General features: G+C 33.1%; 2 protein-coding genes across 4 annotated transcripts; both read right to left on the bottom strand.

Moving 5' to 3' along the window:
• Positions 1-6503: 6503 nt before the first annotated feature.
• On the bottom strand, positions 6504-10151 carry LOC139492513 (complement C1q tumor necrosis factor-related protein 3-like). Its single transcript, XM_071280685.1, has 3 exons — positions 10008-10151; positions 7980-8146; positions 6504-6898 (listed from the first exon to the last, which is right to left on the bottom strand). The coding sequence occupies exons 1-3, from the start codon at positions 10010-10012 to the stop codon at positions 6504-6506; spliced, it is 567 nt and encodes a 188-aa protein (XP_071136786.1). The 5' UTR covers positions 10013-10151.
• A 5630-nt stretch (positions 10152-15781) lies between these two features.
• On the bottom strand, positions 15782-22145 carry LOC139491608 (uncharacterized). 3 transcript variants are annotated; one of them, XM_071279374.1, is made up of 5 exons: positions 22103-22144; positions 20042-20112; positions 19614-19729; positions 16948-17227; positions 15782-16342 (listed from the first exon to the last, which is right to left on the bottom strand). In XM_071279374.1, the coding sequence occupies exons 4-5, from the start codon at positions 17172-17174 to the stop codon at positions 15967-15969; spliced, it is 603 nt and encodes a 200-aa protein (XP_071135475.1). In that variant the 5' UTR covers positions 17175-17227; positions 19614-19729; positions 20042-20112; positions 22103-22144; the 3' UTR covers positions 15782-15966. The 3 variants fall into 3 exon arrangements, with proteins under 3 accessions (XP_071135475.1, XP_071135476.1, XP_071135477.1); XM_071279375.1 differs by lacking the exon at positions 19614-19729 and having other exon boundaries at positions 22069-22145; XM_071279376.1 differs by lacking the exon at positions 19614-19729 and having other exon boundaries at positions 22103-22141.
• Positions 22146-22569: the final 424 nt, after the last annotated feature.

Below are 22569 nucleotides of genomic sequence, written 5' to 3'. Positions count from 1 at the left end.
AGCAAAAATGTTCAGCAAAGTAAGATTTACAAATAAGTCAACAGGACCAAAATGGTCAGATGACCCCTTTATGAGTTATTGCCCTATATAGTCAATTCTTAACCATCTAATTTAAAAAAAATGTGTCTGGTGACCCAGCCAACCAACGAAGATGGCTGCCATGGCTAAACATAGAACATAAGGGTAAAATGCAGTTTTTGGCTTATAACTCAAAAACCAAAGCATTTAGAGCAAATCTGACGTTGGGTAATATTGTTTATCAGGTCAAGATCTATCTGCCCTGAAATTTTCAGATGAATTGGACATCTGCTTGTTAGAGTGCTGCCCAACCTAAGTCAGGAATCTGATGTACCGTCATTTGATTATGTGATTTATACGTGTTTTATGTTTCTCGTTTTTGGCACACCTGACCCAAAGGGCCAAGTGAGAGTTGGCTCATTGGCACTCATACCACATCTTCCCATATCTATTTAGATTTTCGATTATGGGCCTCGTTTTCAAGTTGGTCCAGATTGGGGTCCAAAATTAAACTTTGTTTGATTTCAACAAACATAGAATACATTGTATATGTGGTTCTTTGATATGCAAAATCTAACCATGAATTGAGATTTTTGATTTTTGGGCTTGTTATCAAATCAGTTCACATTGAGGTCAAAAGGGTCCAAAATTAAACTTTGTTTGATTTCATTAATAATCGAATTATTGGGGTTCTTTGATATTCCGATCCGACTGTGTTTTAATAGATTTTAAAATTTTTGGTCCCGTTTTAAAATTGATCTACATTAAGGCAGAAAGGGTTCAAAATTTTATCAAAAAATCACAAGAATTCAATTTTTGTTAAAATCATGAAATTTTATTTTAACAAAAATTGAATTCTTGTGATTTTTTGATATGCTGAATCAATCCATTTATCTAGATTTTGGATATCATATTATACCATAATAGGTAAATTAAAAAAAATTAAGTGTATTAGACCACAATCATTCTTTGTCAGAAACCTACGCTGTGTCAAATATTTAATCAGGATCCAAATTCAGAGCTGTTAATACAAGCTTGAATGTTGTGTCTATACTGGCCCCAATTGTTCAGAGTTCAACCTCTGGGTCGTATCAAGCTGCGCCCTGCAGAGCATTTATTTCAAGTTACATTTGTATTTTCATATCCTGTATACTCAGGGCCATTTGCAGCTTCGAACACTAAGCGCCTGTCTCTTTTTATTTTTTTAGCTCACCTGGCCCGAAGTGCCAAGTGAGCTTTTCTCATCACTTGTCGTCCGTCGTCTGTCGTTGTCCCTTGTCCTTAACTTTTTATACGACCGCAAAATTTGAAAAATTTTTCGTCGTATATTGCTATCACGTTGGCGTCGTCGTCGTCGTCGTCGTCGTCGTCGTCATCGTCGTCGTCCGAATACTTTTAGCTTTCGCACTCTAACTTTAGTAAAAGTGAATAGAAATCTATGAAATTTTAACACAAGGTTTATGACCACAAAAGGAAGGTTGGGATTGATTTTGGGAGTTTTAGTCCCAACATTTTAGGAATTAGGGGCCAAAAAGGGCCCAAATAAGCATTTTCTTGGTTTTCGCACTATAACTTTAGTTTAAGTAAATAGAAATCTATGAAATTTTGACATAAGGTTTATGACCACAAAAGAAAGGTTGGGATTGATTTTGGGAGTTTTGGTTCCAACAGTTTAGGAATTAGGGGCCAAAAAAGGGCCCAAATAAGCATTATTCTTGGTTTTCGCACAATAACTTTAGTTTAAGTAAATAGAAATCAATGAAATTTAAACACAATGTTTATGACCACAAAAGGAAGGTTGGTATTGATTTTGGGAGTTTAGGTCCCAACAGTTTAGGAATTAGGAGCCAAAAAGGGACCCAAATAAGCATTTTTTTTGGTTTTCGCACCATAACTTTAGTATAAGTAAATAGAAATCTATGAAATTTAAACACAAGGTTTATGACCATAAAAGGAAGGTTTGGTTTGATTTTGGTAGTTTTGGTCCCAACAGTTTAGGAATAAAGGGCCCAAAGGGTCCAGATTTAAACTTTGTTTGATTTTATCAAAAATTGAATAATTGGGGTTCTTTGATATGCCGAATCTAACTGTGTATGTAGATTCTTAATTTTTGGTCCCGTTTTCAAATTGGTCTACGTTAAGGTCCAAAAGGGTCCAAAATTAAACTTAGTTTGATTTTAACAAAAATTGAATCCTTGGGGTTCTTTAATATGCTGAATCTAAAAATGTACTTAGATTTTTTATTATTGGCCCAGTTTTCAAGTTGGTCCAAATCGGGGTCCAAAATTAAACTTTGTTTGATTTCATCAAAAATTGAATAATTGGGGTTCTTTGATATGCCAAATCTAACTGTGTATGTAGATTCTTAATTTTTGGTCCCGTTTTCAAATTGGTTTACATTAACGTCCAAAGGGTCCAAAATTAAACTAAGTTTGATTTTAACAAAAATTAAATTTTTGGGCTTATTTGATATGCTTTATCTAAATATGTACTTTGATTTTTGATTATGGGCCCAGTTTTCAAGTTGGTCCAAATCAGGATTCCATATCAAGTATTGTGCAATAGCAAGAAATTTTCAATTGCACAGTATTGCACAATAGCAAGAAATATCTAATTGCACAATATTGTGCAATAGCAATTAATTTTCAATTGGAGTTATCTTTCTTTGTATAGAATAGTAGTTGATAATATATGTTGGAAATTTACCAGACATGACTATGATGTCATTTTCTATTTTTATTTGCCAATAACTTTATGTAAATAACTTCATTGGAAATTTGCCAATATAAAATGTTGCTGATGAAGCTTTTTTTCCTTATCTTATCTAAAATGTTTTTAGATAATGTATGTTGGACATTTGCCAGACATGACTATGATGTCATTTTCTATTTTTATTTGCCAATAACTTTATGTAAATAACTTCATTGGAAATTTGCCAATATAAAATGTTGCTGATGAAGTTTTTTTTATTGTTTTATACAATAAACAATGTATATTCACTTTTACTACCAACCAATCTTTACCATTCAGTGATAACAAGCACTTTATTTTACATTTTAATATCTTATGATGTATTTAAAAGAGTAGTTATTGTTGCAAACTCCCTTAGAAATTTGAATTGATATCAGTTTTGGAAAAAGGGAAACGGGGATGTGAAAAAAAAGGGGGGGGGGGGGTTTAAATTTTTCTCATTTCAGATTTCATAAATAAAAAGAAAATTTCTTCAAACATTTTTTTGAGAGGATTAATATTCAACAGCATAGTGAATTGCTCAAAGGCAAAAAAAAACTTTTAAGTTCATTAGACCACATTCATTCTGTGTCAGAAACCTATGCTGTGTCAACTATTTAATTTTAGATTTAAAAAGTTTGAAGAAATCTTTAATTGATTTGTAAAATCTTGACATTTGTTTTGTGTAAAAAAAAACCATATAATGTCAAAAATTTGATCACAATCCAAATTCAGAGCTGTATCACGCTTGAATGTTTTGTCCATACTTGCCCCAACTGTTCAGGGTTCGACCTCTGCGGTCGTATAAAGCTGCGCCCTGCGGAGCACCTGGTTACATTTTGAACTTCTTCTAGAGAACTACTGGATGGAATGAAACCAAACATGGTATGGATGTTCCTAATGAGGTCCTGACCAAGTGTTGTTACTTTGTAGCCGATCCATCATCCAAGATGGACGCCAACGGGGACTTAGTTTAACATAGAACCCTATGGGAAATGCATACAAATGACTTATTTTAGAGAACCACTGAATGAAATGAAACCAAACATAGCACGAATGCTCCTTATAAGGTCCTGACCAACTGTTATTACTTTGTAGCCGATCCATCATCAAAGATGGCCGCCAGCAAGGGACTTAGTTTAACATAGGACCCTATGGGAAATGCATACAAATGACTTCTTTTAGAGAACCACTGAATGGAATATTACCATTTATAGCACGAATGCTCCTTATGAGGTGCTGACCAAGTGTTGTTACTTTGTAGCAAATCCATCTTCCAAGATAGCCGCCAGCGGGGGACTTAGTTTGACATACAAATGTAGGACCCAAGGGAAAGAAACCAAACATAGCATGAATGACCAAGTGTTGTTACTTTGTCGCCGATCCAACATCCAAGATGGCCGCAAGCGGGGAAATAAGTTTAACATAGGACCCATACAAATGTCTTCTTTTAGAAACCACAGAACTAAATGCAATATTAAACCAAATTTTATCTTTTTTTTATATGATTTCAAAAACCCAAATAGAGTCAGGTTAAGTGCCTCTAGTTTAAAACTATGTTTGGTGTCATTTGGCTTTTGTTGCATGGTTGCTGTCACATTGACATTCGATATAACCTTCACCTTGTTTTGTCCATCGCCTTGCTGGTCACATGGTCGCGTGTTTGCCTAAATGCGAGAGATTGTGGGTTGTAAGTCCAGCCTGGTCAAACCAAAGACTATATAGTTTTATTTTTTCTGCTGCTCCACTAAGCATGCAGTATGAGACAGTAAGAGCAAAGACTAGTCTGCTCGGCGTAACAGAATAATGTGTCTGTGTAGGTTACCTTGTCGTTCTGTGGACTGTTTAAACCTTGTGACCTTGTGAGCTATTATGTTAAAAATCTGGATCATCATGTCAGTCTAGCATAAAGCAGGGTCTTTGCATCGGAAAAAAACCCCACATTTATTCTAAAACCAATTGATGGCATGATACGGGTTATGTTCTGCTCATATATCTTATGATGATGTGATACTGATCCCCTAACGGGAGGGATTGTGCTTAATTTTCATATGATAAAGATATAATATTTTAATAAGTTCAATTGAGTTCTGGAGCTGGCACGTCAGTAACTGCTAGTAGTCTCTTGTTAATTTATGCGTCATTGTCATCTTGCTTAGTTTCTTTTGTTTCCTATTCTGAAATCGGAATCGGACTTCTTTTCTGAGTTTTACTGCACATATGAATGTGTGTTTTTTCTACATTTAATTTGCTACAAGGTAAAAGGGGAGGGTTGTGATAATAAAAAAAAAAACGGTTAAGCCTGCTGCATTTTTTGCGCCTGTCGTAGTACATGTATCTGGCCTTTGTTAGCCTTCAAGTTGTATGTTTTTAAATTTTAGTTAATTTATATGTTTTTGGAGTTTGATGTGGCGTCCATTTTTATTGACCTAGTAAATATTTTGTTTATGAACCAGCTGAAGCCCGACTCCGTGTTGGATTTTCTCGCTGTGTTGAAGACTCAGTGGTGGTTTCTGCTGTTTTCTGCTCTTTGGTCGGGTTTTCTCTTACACACATTCCTCATTTCCATTCTCCACCTTATTATTCATATCGATTAAACTATTCTGTTTATAAAATCTTTAAAGAGTAAATAAGATAGCTTAAACGTATATAAGATTAGGCCCAAACTAGATTACTACTGTACCGTCCTGGACCCAAACACAACAGAGAACATGAACTGTAGAGAAAAAACGTAAAGCAAGATACGTTAACTATGCCTTATAAACTAATATACTGAAAGAGCTACAATCATGATGAACGTACTTCACTGGCCATCTTTACAAGAAATTAGACTTGAAAGCAGATAAAACATTATCCATAGAATCACCAATAATCAAATTCCCAATACCTTATGATGAAACCCTTATCAAAAGCAAAGTAAACACCAGGGTAATCATGGACAACCATGCATGTCGAAAATTTAAATCTTTAATTAAACGTACTATATATATATATCAAACTCTTTTCATGAAAGACAGATAGACCAATCGAGTACCGAGATATAAAGTAGTAAGACCAAATTCCAAGTGTTTCTTTCACTCACAGGGTCAACATATAAAAAGTTATCAAATACTTGAAAACTAATGTTAGAGGGTCTATACCAATAATGTTTTTCAAAACAAGTTCATGTATTTGGAAACACCAAAATGACATTCAGCGTTCTCTACATGTTGTCTGATTGAAATCATTTTGATACAAAATTGAAAATTTACAAATTTTTGTGCATTCTAACCCAGACTTAGATATCCAAAATGAATACATCTGTATTCGTGAGACAATAAGTACATATATTTTCTTCCAACAAAGTTTCAAATGTTGCTTTTTTATGATCTGTTAGAAAGCAACCATGAAAGCCATTTGAGTTGTACAGGCCTCGGTCTTAATTTGAATATACACAATTGGCTATATACAACTAATTTGATTGAATGTTGGTAGACTTTTTGAAAATGGTTCTGCTAGGAAACAAATTCATGAGCACAGAAAAATGGCAAAATATTTTCTGTAAATATCGTTAAAAAATTTACTCTTTTAAAAAAGTGACGATGGATACCAACGGGACATTCAAACTCAAGTCATAACTTAATCATTCAAATAGCTTTTTTTATGCTTTGACACATTTTCTTCCTATAAATTAAATATATTGGAAACAAATGTCATTGGAACAGGTTATAGATAATAAATAAAAGAATCCATTTCTAAGATTCAATTTATTTTATTTATATTTTGAAACCACTAAAGGTTGACCATCTATTCCCATACATGAATAAACCTCCGCTATAAATCCTGATAGATACTTTGTCATTTTTCTTCATTTGTAAAACAACACTCTGACTAGATGGCATGGGTGTAGACATCCCTGAAGCGCCAGCATGATTCTTTGCAACTACGGTGTTATTTAGGTTTAATTGTGTGTAGAAAGACTTCCCAGAGTTAGTAAGAACTGTCCAGTCAAAGTAGTAAAGTCCTTCTGCGGGTGCAGTAAATATACCAGTTGACTTATCATATCCTCCTCCGATGTTGGTAGTAACAGTGTCGTACACAACGATAGAACCACCACCAATGTTCTTCAACTCTTTCGAATTATATACCAGAAAACCAACCTTTCCGAAACCTAATAAAAAAAAATCGGAATTATATATTCATTCAGCATTGCCAGAACAATTATAAGGTATGTCTGTGAAGGTCAAGTTACAGTAATTTAAATGGGCAACGTCACAGATTTTGGTAAAATCTTTGACTCTTTGAACTTAACTGAAAATCTAAAAAATAATGAAGTTTAATGATGATAAATAATCATGGCGTCACCGACTTTGTTTTACGGTATATATCATTCAAAGTATTGTTCTAGGTAAAAAAAAAGTACCACAAAATGTCGAAATAAGCGTAACGTTATCTTATTATTGGCCATAAAACGTCGATTTTTTTACTTTGTTCACTACCAACTGGATAACAGCTTAGTTATAACATAAAAATAAAGTCGGTGATCCCATGATTATTTTACATCATTAAAAAGGAAATTTATTTACCAACAACATATATGAATTTATGATTGAAAACAAATTAAGAAGTTTTTCACTTATTTTATGTGCTTTCTATTTTATAAGAATTACCTCAGCTCAGCAATATTTCTGACAATTAAAGACTTAAATGCATTATTTTTTTCGATTTCAGTTATATTTCAAAGAGCCGAAGATGTATGCAATTTTTTTCCCCAAATCTGTGACATTACCAATTTATTGTTCCTTGACACAAAATAAAAAAATGCAGAGATTTCCACTAATTTTATGACTGTTATAACATTTTTCATATTCCGGGTAAAAATTTGCTTCAAAGTTGTGTCATCTTCTGGTAAATATAAGTATATGTGAGTTTGAATATTAATGCGTAACTTCAAGTTTGGCTTTTTAAATATTTTGATATGAGCGTCACTGATGAGTCTTGTGTAGACGAAACGCGCGTCTGTCGTACTAAATTATAATCCTGGTACCTTTGATAACTATTCAAGGCCGTACAAAATAATTAGAGGTCAACAAAAAAAAAGGTGTCTGTACGGTAAGGTCAAACTCCTCTAGAAAACCTGTAAATTAATTTAACGGAGACTATTAGCAAAGTAGAAAATTTTGATATAAGCCTTTCAATATCTAATCCCATTTTAAGATTTAAGATTTTATTATTGCATTATTCAAACTTACTCGGAGTTGAAGGACAGTCACACTTTCCATCATTATCTTCCACAAGTTTCAACTGGTACTGAATACTCTTCATCAGACCGGCATTCCTTGAACAGGATTTGTGGCAGCTACTTCTCGATGTCAAGATGGAAGTCAGTATTGCCGCAATGACGATAGAATTAGCAAAGCTACAAAATTAATTCTAAAAACATACTCTGTCTATTAGTTTGTCTAAACAATTTTCTGAAATGTGCTTGCCGTCTGCTTGTATAGGTTCCAACAGCCAGTTCTCAAAAACTTTTTGCCATGCGGTAAATTGACGAAATTGGGTGCAAATATACAGGAAGAAATCCGTTTGCGCCACAACTTTCTTTAATGCTTCGTTTGCGCCACTTGTTTTTAAAATAACATAGTATCATTTACGCCAAAAATAAAATATACGATTGCGCCAATTAAAAGGAAAATGACTTCCCGTGCACTTTCTTTACATGATTCAGTTAATAGAATACTTTATATATAAAAATATATAGATATATCTACAGTCGGACAGCATATACATTACAGACTGGAATTTGTAACTCATTGCACACACAACGTCTCTGCGGCTGAGTTCTCCTGCATATTTTGACACTTTTGAACGACAAATAATTCCTTTACTAAAACGTCCTTTGTTAAATCCTGCTGCAATGTAACTGTATTTTAGTATTTAGTAGCTTGTAGCGTCACTAAAAACACATGCGTTGAAGAATGGGATGCATAAAACAGTTATTTGCATTTTTTGGAATGCCCCATTGTTAGTAATCTCAAACTGATTTATTTTTCTATATTCCTTACTGAACACTTTTGATAATAAGTGTTCATCTGTTGGTTTGAATTTCAATTCAATTCAAATATGTATTGCCATATACATTTTAAACATTAAGTTTGTGACATAAGAAATAAGATACACTCCTTCAGTATTGACATTAGTGTAACAATTATTTCATGAATGGTACCTTATAAGCCAAACATAAGAATAAATCATTTTACAATATGTATGATAGATACTGTGTACAGGTAAATTGGCGCAAATGAGTTCAGAATGGCGCAAAATTGACACATTTAAAAAAACAAAATTTGGCGGAAATTATACCCCCGAAAAACAGTAATTGGCGTAAAAGGACTGCTGCCTATGTACATTTGGGAGTGTTTGGTCATGTGTAAGTGTTTGGTCATGTGTAATGATTAAGGTGAATTATTATATGCGATCCAAATTTTGAATATAAAATGATATTGTTTTTCCGTTTTATTAACGTCAAATGCATTTTAAAAAAAATGATAAACGGCCTACAATGAAACAATGCATTAAACAAATTCAAATTAAAGGTTAACATGATTTCTCTAATTCTATGGAAATATATCCATTTCCGAACCAATTGTATAAAAAAATTTAATCAACGTGTGGTTGCCTGTGATCTCAGAAGATGATTGGCTGAGTCAAAGGGTAATAACCTTTCTCAGCTCACTGAATTGATCAAAATGTTCTATAGGTGTTAATGAAATTGACAACTTCGTGGAAAGCACTCAAAAGGGATTTTGGTTTAGAAAAGAAGAACATATAAAAATATACACTTTTTTGTACTCGGCGCAAAACTCGGGAACGACTCGATAGAACCTCGCTCTTCTCAGTTTCTCAGCCTCATACAAAAAAGTTTATATTTTTCTTTCATTGACCTAATATTGTATATAATTATATAGCTTTGACATGAAGCAACCTCTTAATCGATCGATACAAATATACAAACTGCTGACGAGGCTGCTTGTTTGATGCATGCACATTGGATTGCCAACAAACTTCGTGCTTCGCCTTAAAAAGTTGATAGGCTTATTGAATGAACAGAAAGCTTCAATGTTTACTCTTCCTTATGCTGTTAAATACTAGAATAAGTTTCTGTTGTTTCTTTTTCTTTATTTCTTTATTTCAATAACACACAAAAAAACACTTTTGAAGCATGCTCTTGATCATCGATCATATTAATGGTTGATGTCGAACTAAATATTTTTACTTACTTCATTTTGAATCCTCTGTTTTGATGAATTAAAGCAAGTGCCTTGCTTTTGTTGTTTGATTTGTGATACTCAAATTGCAGTTGTAGTTCACTTGAAAACTTTGTATTACACCACGATCATGCAATCCAGATATTAAAAAGATTAATCAAAATCCATTTTTGGCAGAGTTTACAAAAAAAAAACCCAGCTGTTAACCTTTCCCAGAATTGCAAGTCACGTCAAAAAACAAATACTTCTGCGCAATTTATAAACTTATTGATAATATTTATACTGTAAAATACTAAATATATCCTTAGTTTAATGGCTTACTTCGTAAAGGGAGGGAGGGGGGCTTTCCGTACTAAACAATACAATGCTGAGTACTGGCGCCATCAAATACTTGTCTCTTGTGGTGTTGCCTAGAATTATAGCGAACACCTCGTTTTATTTGAATTTATTAATAAATGTTGGTTTTCCTTTTTTTCTTTTTCCTTTTTTTTTTTTTTTTTTTTATAGTTTTTTAGGTTTTTTTTGGATTAGCACAATAACATAAGGTACAGAGAATAACGTACGATACAGTTCAAAATTAATATTAGAAAAAGAACTTTACTACCAATGTTCCAATTGTTTCATATCAGCTATTTGTATGTGTCCCATAGGCTAGACTGCAAAGTATAAGTGCTTGATAAAATATAGTACATGGATATACAAGGAAAATGCTTAACCAATACATGCAATAGGTTCTCAATACAAACCCAGCAATGTGGCTTCAGTGACACATCGTATAATCGGCTCATTAATATTCTGTTTCAGAGAGAGAGAGAGAGAGAGCCTGAGAAACCGCAGACTAAACTTCTGATGATAGCATTAACATGATATATGGGATTGCATGACATATTTAATATAATGAAAATTCATGTTTGTAATCCGCTTTATTCCTAATTTAATATACCATGATGTTGTTATTGGTGAAGTGATGTACAGTTTACAGCCTTGTCAATTGTCCTGAGAACTATATCATTTACCAAAAAAATTTATTTCCATTTATGCTGGCAATTATCCAATGATCAACGGAAGTTTATATGGAGGACTTAACAATTTTTATCTACTTTTTAAATAGTCACCATATCAAACATCGTAGGTTTTTGCAGAGACAGATGTCTCTGTCGTTTTTCCTTCCCGTAAGCTCATTCCTCGCTGTGTGAATATATAAATTAGTTTATTTGCTTCTTTATTTACATTTCTAGTAACGTATACTTTTTCATCAACTCAAACATTTCAGACAGTTGGAAAATCCAGTTAGAATTTGAATTTGAGACCCGACATGAGATTATTATGCCCTACCCTTTTTTCCTGTCAATTTCATCACAATATGGAGGAAGAAAATAAATGTCCTCACAAGTTACTATCAAAACCCCCGAAAGAGACCATAAAATATTGAAAAATAATAAAGTATGTGTTATGGAATAGCATGAAGCCCTTTTCACAAAAAATCTTAAGTGTAAAATTTATCGTAAGTCTAAAATATACTTAACAATTCAACATAAATATTATTTTTTTTGCAGGTGGTCTATTTCATTTTGTATTTTCATTGAATCAACATGATCAACTGCATCTCGTTTTTTTTCGCAGTTCATTTATTTTTAGCTTGCTCGCCTCGTAGCTGAGGTCCTGATTTGGATCCCCGACAAGGTTAAGACAAATAGTTTAAAATTGGTAAATGCTTTTGCTCTGATTAGCACGTATGCACTTGAAAAGAAAAGCAAATATTAGAAGTCTGCTAGCAGCTAGGGTGACAATTACAGTGTATCTGTCTCAGTGTCTGAGAAGGCTATAATATAACTTATCTACTGCCTCGTTCACACGGACATTTAATTCGAATTGAATTCCAATTGAATTCGAATCGAATGCGAATCGAATTCGATAATCGCGTTCACACACTCTTCTTTTTTAATTCGAATTGATTCGAATTGGCTAATTCGAATTATCCAATTCGCATTAGAAATACGCTTTTTTTCAATGCGAATTTTAATGTTAACGTCGTTTGGACAGTAAAGCGAGTTTGACGCGCATTGTAATTCGAATTAGAATTGACGTTAGGACGTAAATTAACGTTTCGAATGCGAATTAAACTAATTCGAATTCGAATTACGTGTGAACTCAGCATACGTTCATGTCCGTAGATATGGATATTTTAACACCCTGAAGTATCCAACTTGCAAGTACACCCTGAGGCGCAGCCAAACGATTCACAGGGTACTGAAGGGTGTTAAAATATTCATATCTACGGATGTGAACGTAGATAACGAATTTATCCCCGGTCTAAGTCTGAATCTGGCGATATTTAGAGAAATTCGACAACAAAGTTTAACGTGAAAGTAACGTTTTTTTCCTTTTTTTTAAAACTTTTATTGAAATTTGGGATTTTGACATATTTTTAACGGGATGCAGGGTACTATCCTACAGGTAGACAAATATAAGACGTTTTTAATCTAAAGACAGAGAAAGTGAAATGGGTCGAATTTGGCGCTCATCACAGACGGTGTGACGTCAACGTGGGTCATTTGCATAGCTAGTTCAGTAGTCCCATTCATTGACAATGTGGCAGTATAGTGATGAATTTAGTAAAATGTGTGCAAAGAATCGACATAATAAGATAAAATCGTTAGTGGATTAAGTATCTAATTATACAGACATCATGGATTATCTACAGAATTCGATATTTCATAAGGAACAACCATGGAACTAAGACAAACGCGCGTGAATTTCTCCGATGTAATGGGTAGCAACGTCCGGGAATATATTTAACCCAGAATGAGAATATGCATCATTGTATGTAGCAGGTCCTAACACTCTGATACCTTTTTAGTTTATCTCCGGATATACAGCAATAAGTCTTTTTATAATTTGTAATCAAAATATTTATTTAATATTATTTTCATTACCTACAACTCATTTTATTATTATGTATATGAGGTTATGAAATGTTGAGTTTCAAAATGAACTATAGTTAGTTACGAAATCAAATTTAAACGATTATATCTGTACCTTCATAGATTTAGATATTTTGGTTTTACACGGGGAAACTCCACACTAACATTTACGACAAAAGGGACGATTTTTTGTTCCCTATTGCTAACTTTCCATTTTTGGATGGTTATGTTCCTTTGGTACCATCTTATAGTGTTTATATTTCACAACTCGTTCGCTATGCTCGTGTCTGTTGTGACGTTTTTGAAGTTTGGTTGTACCTATAGAACACTTATTTCGAACGGAATAGCACATCCTCATTTTCACGGAAATACTGTTTACCGTGCCCGGAAATTTATAAACTTTTTCCAAAAGGTTACCAATTCAATTCTTTAATTAAATCATTAAATATTGTTTTTATTGATTTTGTTATAAGTACATTAAAAGCAACCTAAACATTATTGTCATAAACATATACACATTCATGGATCTACAATCTGTCGATACCTGTATCTTGGCATTGCACAAGGTCATATTTTTCTCTGACTGTTCATGACGTCTTTACCCTTAATCCATTGCATGTTGGATGTGTACTGATTGATAATTTAGTCTTAGATGCATACTATTTTTTTTTTATTAATTGTTAGTGGCTTTGAATTAGCTGTCAGTAACTGCGAGTACTCTGAGATCTATACTTAGTGTCTTTTTATTGTTGGCATATACAAGTACCCGTCCACGTCCACTCTCGGTAGTATTTCTATTTGTATCCATCTGATGAGTTTTTCAACTGATTTTTATAGTTCGTTCTTATTTTGTAATGTGACAGCACTGTCCCCGCCTAGGAGGTGGGTTGGGATCCCGCTACCATGTTCAACCCCGCCACACTCAGTATGTATGTGCCTGTCCCAAGTCAGGAGCATGTAATTCAGTAGTTGTCGTTTGTTTGTGTGTTACATATTTTTTTTCGTTCACTTTTTGTACATAAATTACTGAGGCCGTTAGTTTTCTCGTTTGAATTGTTTTACATTGTCATTTCGGGGACTTTTATAGCTGACTAAAAAGGCTCAGCTATAAGCCTTAATGAAGGCCTCAATGGTCTTAAGGTCCAGGCAACCTTAGGCAATTGCCTATCATTTGTACCTAGGGTGGACAAAAGCTTTGTCGTAGGGATTTTTTTTTATGAAGGAGGATGTTAGGGTAACCCTACCCCAACTTTGGACCTCAATGAAAACATTTCCGTACCTTACCCACCTGGGTTTTGTGGGTCTAGTTTATCTTAACCAATTGCCTATTATTTGTACCTAGTGTGGACAAAATCTTTGCCTTAGGGACTTTTTATGAATTAAAGAAGGGAAATGTTAGGGTCAACCTACCCCAAATTTGGACCTAAATAAAAAAAATCCGTATTTTACCCACCTGGGTCTTTTGGTCCAGGCAATTTAAGTTGTGAGGTGGTAGAGTCACCTTACCTCAACTTTGGACAACAATTAAAACAATTCTGTAACTTTACCCACCTAGGTCTTTGGGTCCAGGCAACCTTAGGCAATTGCCTATCAATTTTTCCTAGCGTGAACAAAAGCATTGCTGTAGGGACTTTTTTTTTTTTTTATTTATTATGAATTAAAGTTGGGAGGTGGTGGGGTCACCCTACCCAAACTTTGGACTTCAATTAATCAATTTCCAAAATTTTACCCACCTGGGTCTTAAGGTCCAGACAACCTAAACCAGTTGCCTATCAATTTTACCCAGTGTTGACAAAATCTTTGATGTAGGGTTTTTTTTATGAATCAAAGTTGGGATGTGGTGCGGTCACCCTACCCAAACTTTGGACTTCAATTAAAAAAAATCCGTAACTTAACCCACCTGGGTCTTTGGGTCCAGGCAACCTTAGGCGATTGCATATCAATTGTATCTAGTGATAAGTCTATTTGGCTGGCTGCTTATTTTGTATTTTAAAATAATGTATTTATTTGTATATTCAGGTTGCAATATAATAAATAATTCTTCTTCTTCATAAGTTACTACACCAAATCAACCTCAATCCATTCAGATAACATGAAAAATGTCATATGGAAATCATTTAAGATGGATTACATGTAATATCTTATTTATTATTTTTATATCTGTAAGATGGGAGGGGTGGTGTTTTTCTTTTTATAGTTGTGATGTAAAGTTATCCTATTTCCGTTTTTGATAATCAGTAAGTTTCGAACCGGCTAAATAAAATCTTACTGGCATGTAAAAACTCATATGCATACGAAGGGACTTATCCCAAATACTAGTCTGATTGATCTCCAGCTATTCCCTCCTCCCCCTGTTTTGAAACAAACTTAAATATGATCCTGATTGAATTCGATCCAAAAGTAGTCATTTTATAGGAACAGATATTCAAAAAGGTGTTATAAATTCCATTGAGTCTAAAACTAATCTAAATCAGATTTCTGTTATTCGGATATTCTTAGATACCATTTTTTTTGGGCAGAAATTACCGAAAAAAAGAAATGAGAAACCTTTCGTGTTTCCTATTTTGAAACAACGATATTTGAACTAAGTTCAACCTTGTCGTAATTTTAAGGCAGATGGCGGATTCGGGGGTGGGGGCGAATAGGTCGTTCACCCTTGGATTGGACAAAGTATCGAGTTTTAGCATAAACTCGTCAATATTTAAATTTTGTAGAATAACGCTCCTTTCAAAATCCATGAACCGCCCCTTAAGTTAAACATAGATTTGAACTTTGCAGTATATCTGAGGTAGTTAATGCACACCTTTGCTGTGCAATTTATCCACATTATAGCACAATATTTACAAAGAGATTTTACCAATGTCATGTGTTAAAATACTTTAATAAACATAATTTTATTTCCAATATGAGCTACATTAAATATTGGATTGAACAAGTTGTTCAGGAACTACAAAGCCTTCCAGTGCACACGAGCTCACCCATGGTATTTTTATTGTTCGTATTGCACTCGTTTTGTACAAACTCTTGTGCTTCCTACTTTTTTTTTATCAACATCCGCAGCTATCGGAAGAACTTTCACTTTTATGTAGTACTTTTGTTGATCCAAATTGAAGCTCCATGTCTTTTAAGCGCAAAGCAGCTTCCCGAAAGAGCTCTTCTACATTTTTACCTTCTTTTGCCGATATTTCAATAAATAAATCCATGTTTAATTCAGAACATCTATCTTGACCATCCTTAAGAGTGACATTCTCTTTAGTTGTCTGGTCACATTTATTTCCGACAAGAATATACTCCATACGGCGATTTATTAAATCGTCTACATTTTGTTTTAAGTCTTTAATCAGATCAAAGCTGGGTCTGTATGTCTTGTCATAGACAAATAAGATTACTGCACATTTTTGAAATTCTGGAAATACATATCGGCTGAAATTGAAAAATAATTTTGCAGTTTTCATAATATCGTTATTCACATATAATTATATACAGAAGATGGAAGTTTTTGAATATTGATATTCTAAATGTGCACACCTGTCAGATTTTCCTGTTTTTTAGTATGTAAACAATTAATGCATTAAACCCAAGTTTTCAGTGTTGTTCACTAAAAAAAAACAATTGCAGTCATTTATTGTGTCTGACAGAATGAGATAAACATGACAAACCCAAAAACTTTCAACCATTTGTTATCATGATAATTCTTCCGTCATTAGGTTGATATTGGTTTATAAGTTTCAGAAGTGAATATCTTTGAAAACTTATACATGTTATACGAGAGCATAATGTCATTTAAGGCCATACTCCTTTCAGGAGGACCCATTTTTATCCGTTTTCTACCATTTGGGTAGATCTTTTAATTTTGATTATTTTCACTGTTTTTCAATTTCTATCTAACTATACTGATTCCAATCTCATATAAACACGACATTTTTTTTAACTATTATTCCTTCTGTTAACAAATAATAAAGTAACAGTAAGAAGAAAGAAACACAATACAACAGGCAAATTTACACTTGAAATCTCTTTTAACTCACCCGTATTTTATTGAATCCCTTTTCATGCCTGGAGAGTCTTTAACAGTAATACTCAATTTTGTACCATCCACAGGAACACTTATTGTACTTCGTTCAATTTCCATTGTAGGAATAATAGTATCAACAAATTTTCCTGTCCGTTTATAATTGATTAAAGTACTTTTACCCACATTAAAATCACCAATTATCAACACACTTGCCCTCTCTGAAAAATTTTCTTCTGCCATTAGTTTTCATTCATTGCAACATATCTGTGTTTCGTGTCTGTATCGGTTAACATCTAAAATTGTTTATAACATAAAACTGAAATTTTGAAAATCAGATAAATGCAACATAAAATAAGAGCAACTCAATTTGCAAAACATGCAACAATGGTTACTTTAAGCTGAGATTATTTTAGCGTTGCTAATGATGGTAAATCCAAAAAAAAATGCTTCAGACGCATGACATTAATTTTATAACTAGAGGCTCTAAAGAGCCTGTGTCGCTCACCTTGGTCTATGTGAATATTAAAGGAAGCAGATGGATTCATGACAAAATTGTGTTTTGGTGATGGTGATGTGTTTGTACATCTTACTTTACTGAACATTCTTGCTGCTTAAAATTATCTCTATCTATAATGAACTTGGCCCATTAGTTTCAGTGGAAAATGTTAGTAAAAATTTACAAATTTTATGAAAATTGTTAAAAATTGACTATAAAGAACAATAACTCCTAAGGGGGTCAATTGACCATTTCGGTCATGTTGACTTATTTGTAAATCTTACTTTGCTGAACATTATTGTTGTTTACAGTTTATCTCTATCAATAATAATATTCAAGATAATGACCAAAAACAGCAAAATTTCCTAAAAACTAACAATTCAGTGTCAGCAACCCAACAACGGGTTGTTCGATTCATCTAAAAATTTCAGAGCAGATAAATGTTGACCTGATAAACAATTTTACCCAAGTCAGATTTGCTCTAAATGCTTTGGGTTTTGAGTTATAAGCCAAAAACTGCATTTTACCCCATGTTCTATTTTTAGCCATGGCGGCCATCTTGGTTTGATGGCCGGGTCACTGGACACATTTTTCAAACTACTAACCCAAAAGATGATTGTGGCCAAGTTTGGATTAATTTGGCCCAGTAGTTTCAGAGGAGAAGATTTTTGTAAAATATTACTAAGATTTACGAAAAATGGTTAAAAATTGACTATAAAGGGCAATAACTCCTAAAGGGGTCAACTGACCATTTCAGTCATGTTGACTTATTTGTAAATCTTACTTTGCTGAACATTATTGCTGTTTACTGTTTATCTCTATCTATAATAATATTCAAGATAATAACCAAAAACAGCAAAATTTCCTTAAAATTACTAATTCAGGGGCAGCAACCCAACAACGGGTTATCCGATTCATCTGAAAATTTCAGGGCAGATAGATCTTCACCTGTTTAACAATTCTACCCCATGTCAGATTTGCTCTAAATGCTTTGGTTTTTGAGTTATAAGCCAAAAACTGCATTTTACCCCTATGTTCTATTTTTAGCCATGGCGGCCATCTTGGATGGTTGGCCGGGTCACCGGACACATTTTTTAAACTAGATACCCCAATGATGATTGTGGCCAAGTTTGGTTTAATTTGGCCCAGTAGTTTCAGAGGAGAAGATTTTTGTAAAAGTTAACGACGACGACGGACGACGACGGACGACGGACGACGACGGACGCCGGACGCCAAGTGATGAGAAAAGCTCACTTGGCCTTTTAGGCCAGGTGAGCTAAAAAAGTGTATAAAGTGTTGTTATCATGTTTTACAGCACTTGGGTTTAGGATATCATCAGTTCAGTTATCAGTACTTCGGTACTGACCTAATAAATAACAAACTTTTCAAAATTCGTCCGTTCAGAAATTTTGAAATTATTGGAGAATTCGGCTTTATTTTAGTTCTTTTTAGTTTTATAGCTGTTCAACTGCTTCGGTTCTTATACATAACTGACTTTCAAATTATCGGCTTTGACAGTTCCCGAAAAAGCTCTTCGAACGTAATAAATGCATAACGGGTTGTTTTCATTTCTGAAGAACTTCATCATTCTTCCTGATTCATTCAGAAAATATAAACGAATAACCTGAATTTCTGCCCAAGCTTTATCAGACTTATTCTTAGACAGTTCGTCGGTCACACGATCACACGAGAAGCTCAAAGTTAGGAAACAACAAATGGAATGTTGAATATGTTTTACACGGGATGAAGTTTCAAAGTGAAGAAGAACGATCAATAAAAGTCAATAAGCACTTTTCCTTTTTCACGGTTTTTGGTAAATGGTAGCATTAAAATGTATAGCCGGGAGGTACTGAGCTATAACTGTTTCAAAAAATAAGATGAAACGAAGCAGTCGTTTCGTGTGGCAAATTTTGAAAACACCAGATAATAAAAGGAGACATTACTGGATTATACATTTTGAAAGCCGCATGTTGATCATCACCCAAACGAAATGAGGTTCATGGTTAAAATCATTTCTGTATATACAAATTTGGCAAACATTTATTTGAAACAAGAACTTCAAAATGTGACTTTCAAATTCAAGATTACATATATGGTTACTGTACTTGAATGAATACTAACACTGTATAAGAAATAACATATTTGGGACAAAAAAAGAAGAAAAACAATGACTGAAGAAATACCTTCATAATCCAAACATCAGTATGGCTGTAACTACTTGTAGATAAAGACGCATTAAAGTCAAAATTGTCTTTGTTTAACGAACGCCTCAATCCCGTGAGATTCAAAATCTTCAAACCTGTGAAACACATAAAGGTTTGATGAAAAATTTACTTTGAAACCAAAATATATTGAATGAGACGCAATCATTTGATTTTATTATATGATTTTTTTTCTATGTATACATTACGGTAATAGTTCGCAATTAAGTGTTTTGTTTCTGAAATATGAATTTTAAGTTTCAAAAGGAAAACATGAGAGAGGTGTTCGAGAAAACAGAGAAACGTTGACATCTGCTCCAGATTGTAGAGTCACTTTCTTTTCTGTAATACATTACTTTTGTGCTTACATTTCTAAAAAAAAAAAAATAAAAAAAATATACTTTACTTACCTTGATAGATTTTCTTTGCTTCGAAACCGCTACCTATAGACACACATAATCAACATCTAGTGTGTGGCTTTCTGCAAGGTACACGATTATATTTATATTCTATATTTCTCAAGAGATAATAAATTTAGTAATAACAAAGGGTATACATGAAACAACAAAAAAGCTCCTTTTCTATTATATTGTTGCTATCAACGGTTTTGCTACTCAACAACAAATGTTAGCAGAAGAAACTCTACGGATCAATGTCACTTGAACAGCTGAATTTTATTTTATTTTGGTCCCCGAGGGTATAACCAACCCAGTAATTAATATCATTTATATGGTCATTTTTATAAATTTTCTGTTTACAAAAGTCTGCATTTTTCAAAATACTAAGGACTTTCTTATTCCAAGCATAGATAACTTAGTCGTATTTTTTTAATCTTAAATTTTTAATCGTCACTTTCCCTGATTTACCTTTATCAGTAACGATTCATCTAAACATTTGATAACTGCAACAATTTACATTTAACTATAAGCTTAGTACAAAGACCCTAAAAACAATTCATTCAACCGTAGATTAGGAACATTCCGATAAAATGAACAGAGTTTCATAGTTTTGACCAAATCTAAAATCACTGTTCTAGCATTTGTTAATTATTCAGGAAAAGACAAACAAAGACATTACTATATAAACTTGACTCAGTTTTTCATCTATAGCAAGAGACTACATTTTGATTATCAATCTGTTAACGAATTTGATTATAAAAATCAACCCTGCTATCCAGATAATGATCAGATAAAGTGTCTATTAAAAATCATAAAATACACTGTCCTTTAATTATAGGTGACGTTCTATTGACGCCTCCTTTTAATATTTTAATTGCTCAAGTATATAGTCTAATTAGTAGGGGCAATAAGGCCCTAATTTTGCCCAAAAATTACTGCAAACTTAAAAGTTATCATACATATTTTTAAATTACTGACAAGCATCTAAGGTACCAGGTATTCAGAAAACAAAACAATTTCGGACATTGAAAAAGTTACCATGGCAACAAATCATGACTTAATTTTGCATGTTTTGTAAAATTTTGTGATTTTCCTTGCTTTTCTTCAAATTTGAAGTATATTTTGGATTGGGAAGTATGTGCACACCCAAGAAACAACTTTCTATTTGGTGAGAGTTTGTCAATACTTATAATAAAGCTTCTGTTTAATTATTTTGTTGTTTCTTGGCTGCGGACGATGTTTCCAAAACAGAAATAAAGATAGAAAACTGCATAAATTCTGTATTTGTCATCGTTTTTGTGAAAACAGTACATATTATGACATAATTTAGACGTCATCACATAATAATCTTAATTTTTGTCATTTATATTTCTTGACCCTATGCATTTCTAAACATTATGTGCCAATTTGAATAAGTTATCGAACATTTTATTTTCTTGGGCCAAAACAAGGCTTTAATGCCGCTTATTTCTCAGACAGATTAAGCAGACGAATCGTATTCGCTTCTCTTATATGTATTCCACTGAACCAAATTTCCCGATATAAGCTGTATCTTGTTCATTCCTCAAACAAAGTAAACGAAAACACTGAACTCTAATAAATTTCAAAAGGGGAAGTCCAAAGAAATAAATGAAAAGCATTGAAAATTTGACCATGACATGTAGTTATTGAGTGCCATGATCGTTTTACATTAATTTGTTAACCCTTAACAACTAAACGATTAAAAAATTAAATTCTGACCAAAATCCAACATAACCTGGCCTTCAAATTCTACTTCAGTCAAACATTCTTTCTATCATATTATTTGAAAAATATTGTTAGAAACTTTTCTTAAATTCAATTCTCGATTTCATTTCTTATATACCTGAAAATATGCATACATATTAGCCCTTGATGTTTGTTTTGTTGATAATACCGGTTTGATAACGATCTTTTCAAATTGAAATGTTGTTAAAATGTGTTACTTGAATAGAGATCTTGATTTGAATTAAAATTAAGTATGACAGTCAATATTTTAGATCTTATAACTCTTTCCATACCTCACATTTACGTCTCAGTTCTGTGTGTACTCACTTATCTTGCTACTTGTTGACCCTACATGTCTGTAATCCATCAACTTCCTACTATTACATTAAATGACTAAAATACCTGTGTATACACAAAACAAGGAAATTAACTTCATTCAAGTAAAACTTATAATGTAAAACAGATCTGTTTTACTAGTGCTATATTTACTAATACACATTTTCGGAAAGTCGTGTAACCTTGACACTAAAAATCAACACCGACAAAAATAGCTCTGTAGCATGTGTAGGGGGCAAACCAAGATGTCGAAAGTTTCTGAATGAATAATGTACAAAGAAAGGATTAACTTGTCAAAAATAAGTTCAAAACACATATTTTAAGTGTTTTGAAGATAACTTTTTTTTCTGTTTTGTAAGATAGCTAAGAAATGGTTTATTTTGTAAATGAACTGATTTTTTGTATTTACTGTATCTCTTCGTTTACCCCTCTTATATTTTATTTCATATTCTTTTGCA

This window comes from Mytilus edulis, chromosome 10, assembly GCF_963676685.1.
Source record: "Mytilus edulis chromosome 10, xbMytEdul2.2, whole genome shotgun sequence".
NCBI classification, from domain to species: Eukaryota; Metazoa; Mollusca; class Bivalvia; order Mytilida; family Mytilidae; genus Mytilus; species Mytilus edulis.
Note: the sequence above shows the minus strand (reverse complement) of the source record. Positions and strands in the feature narration are given on the sequence as shown.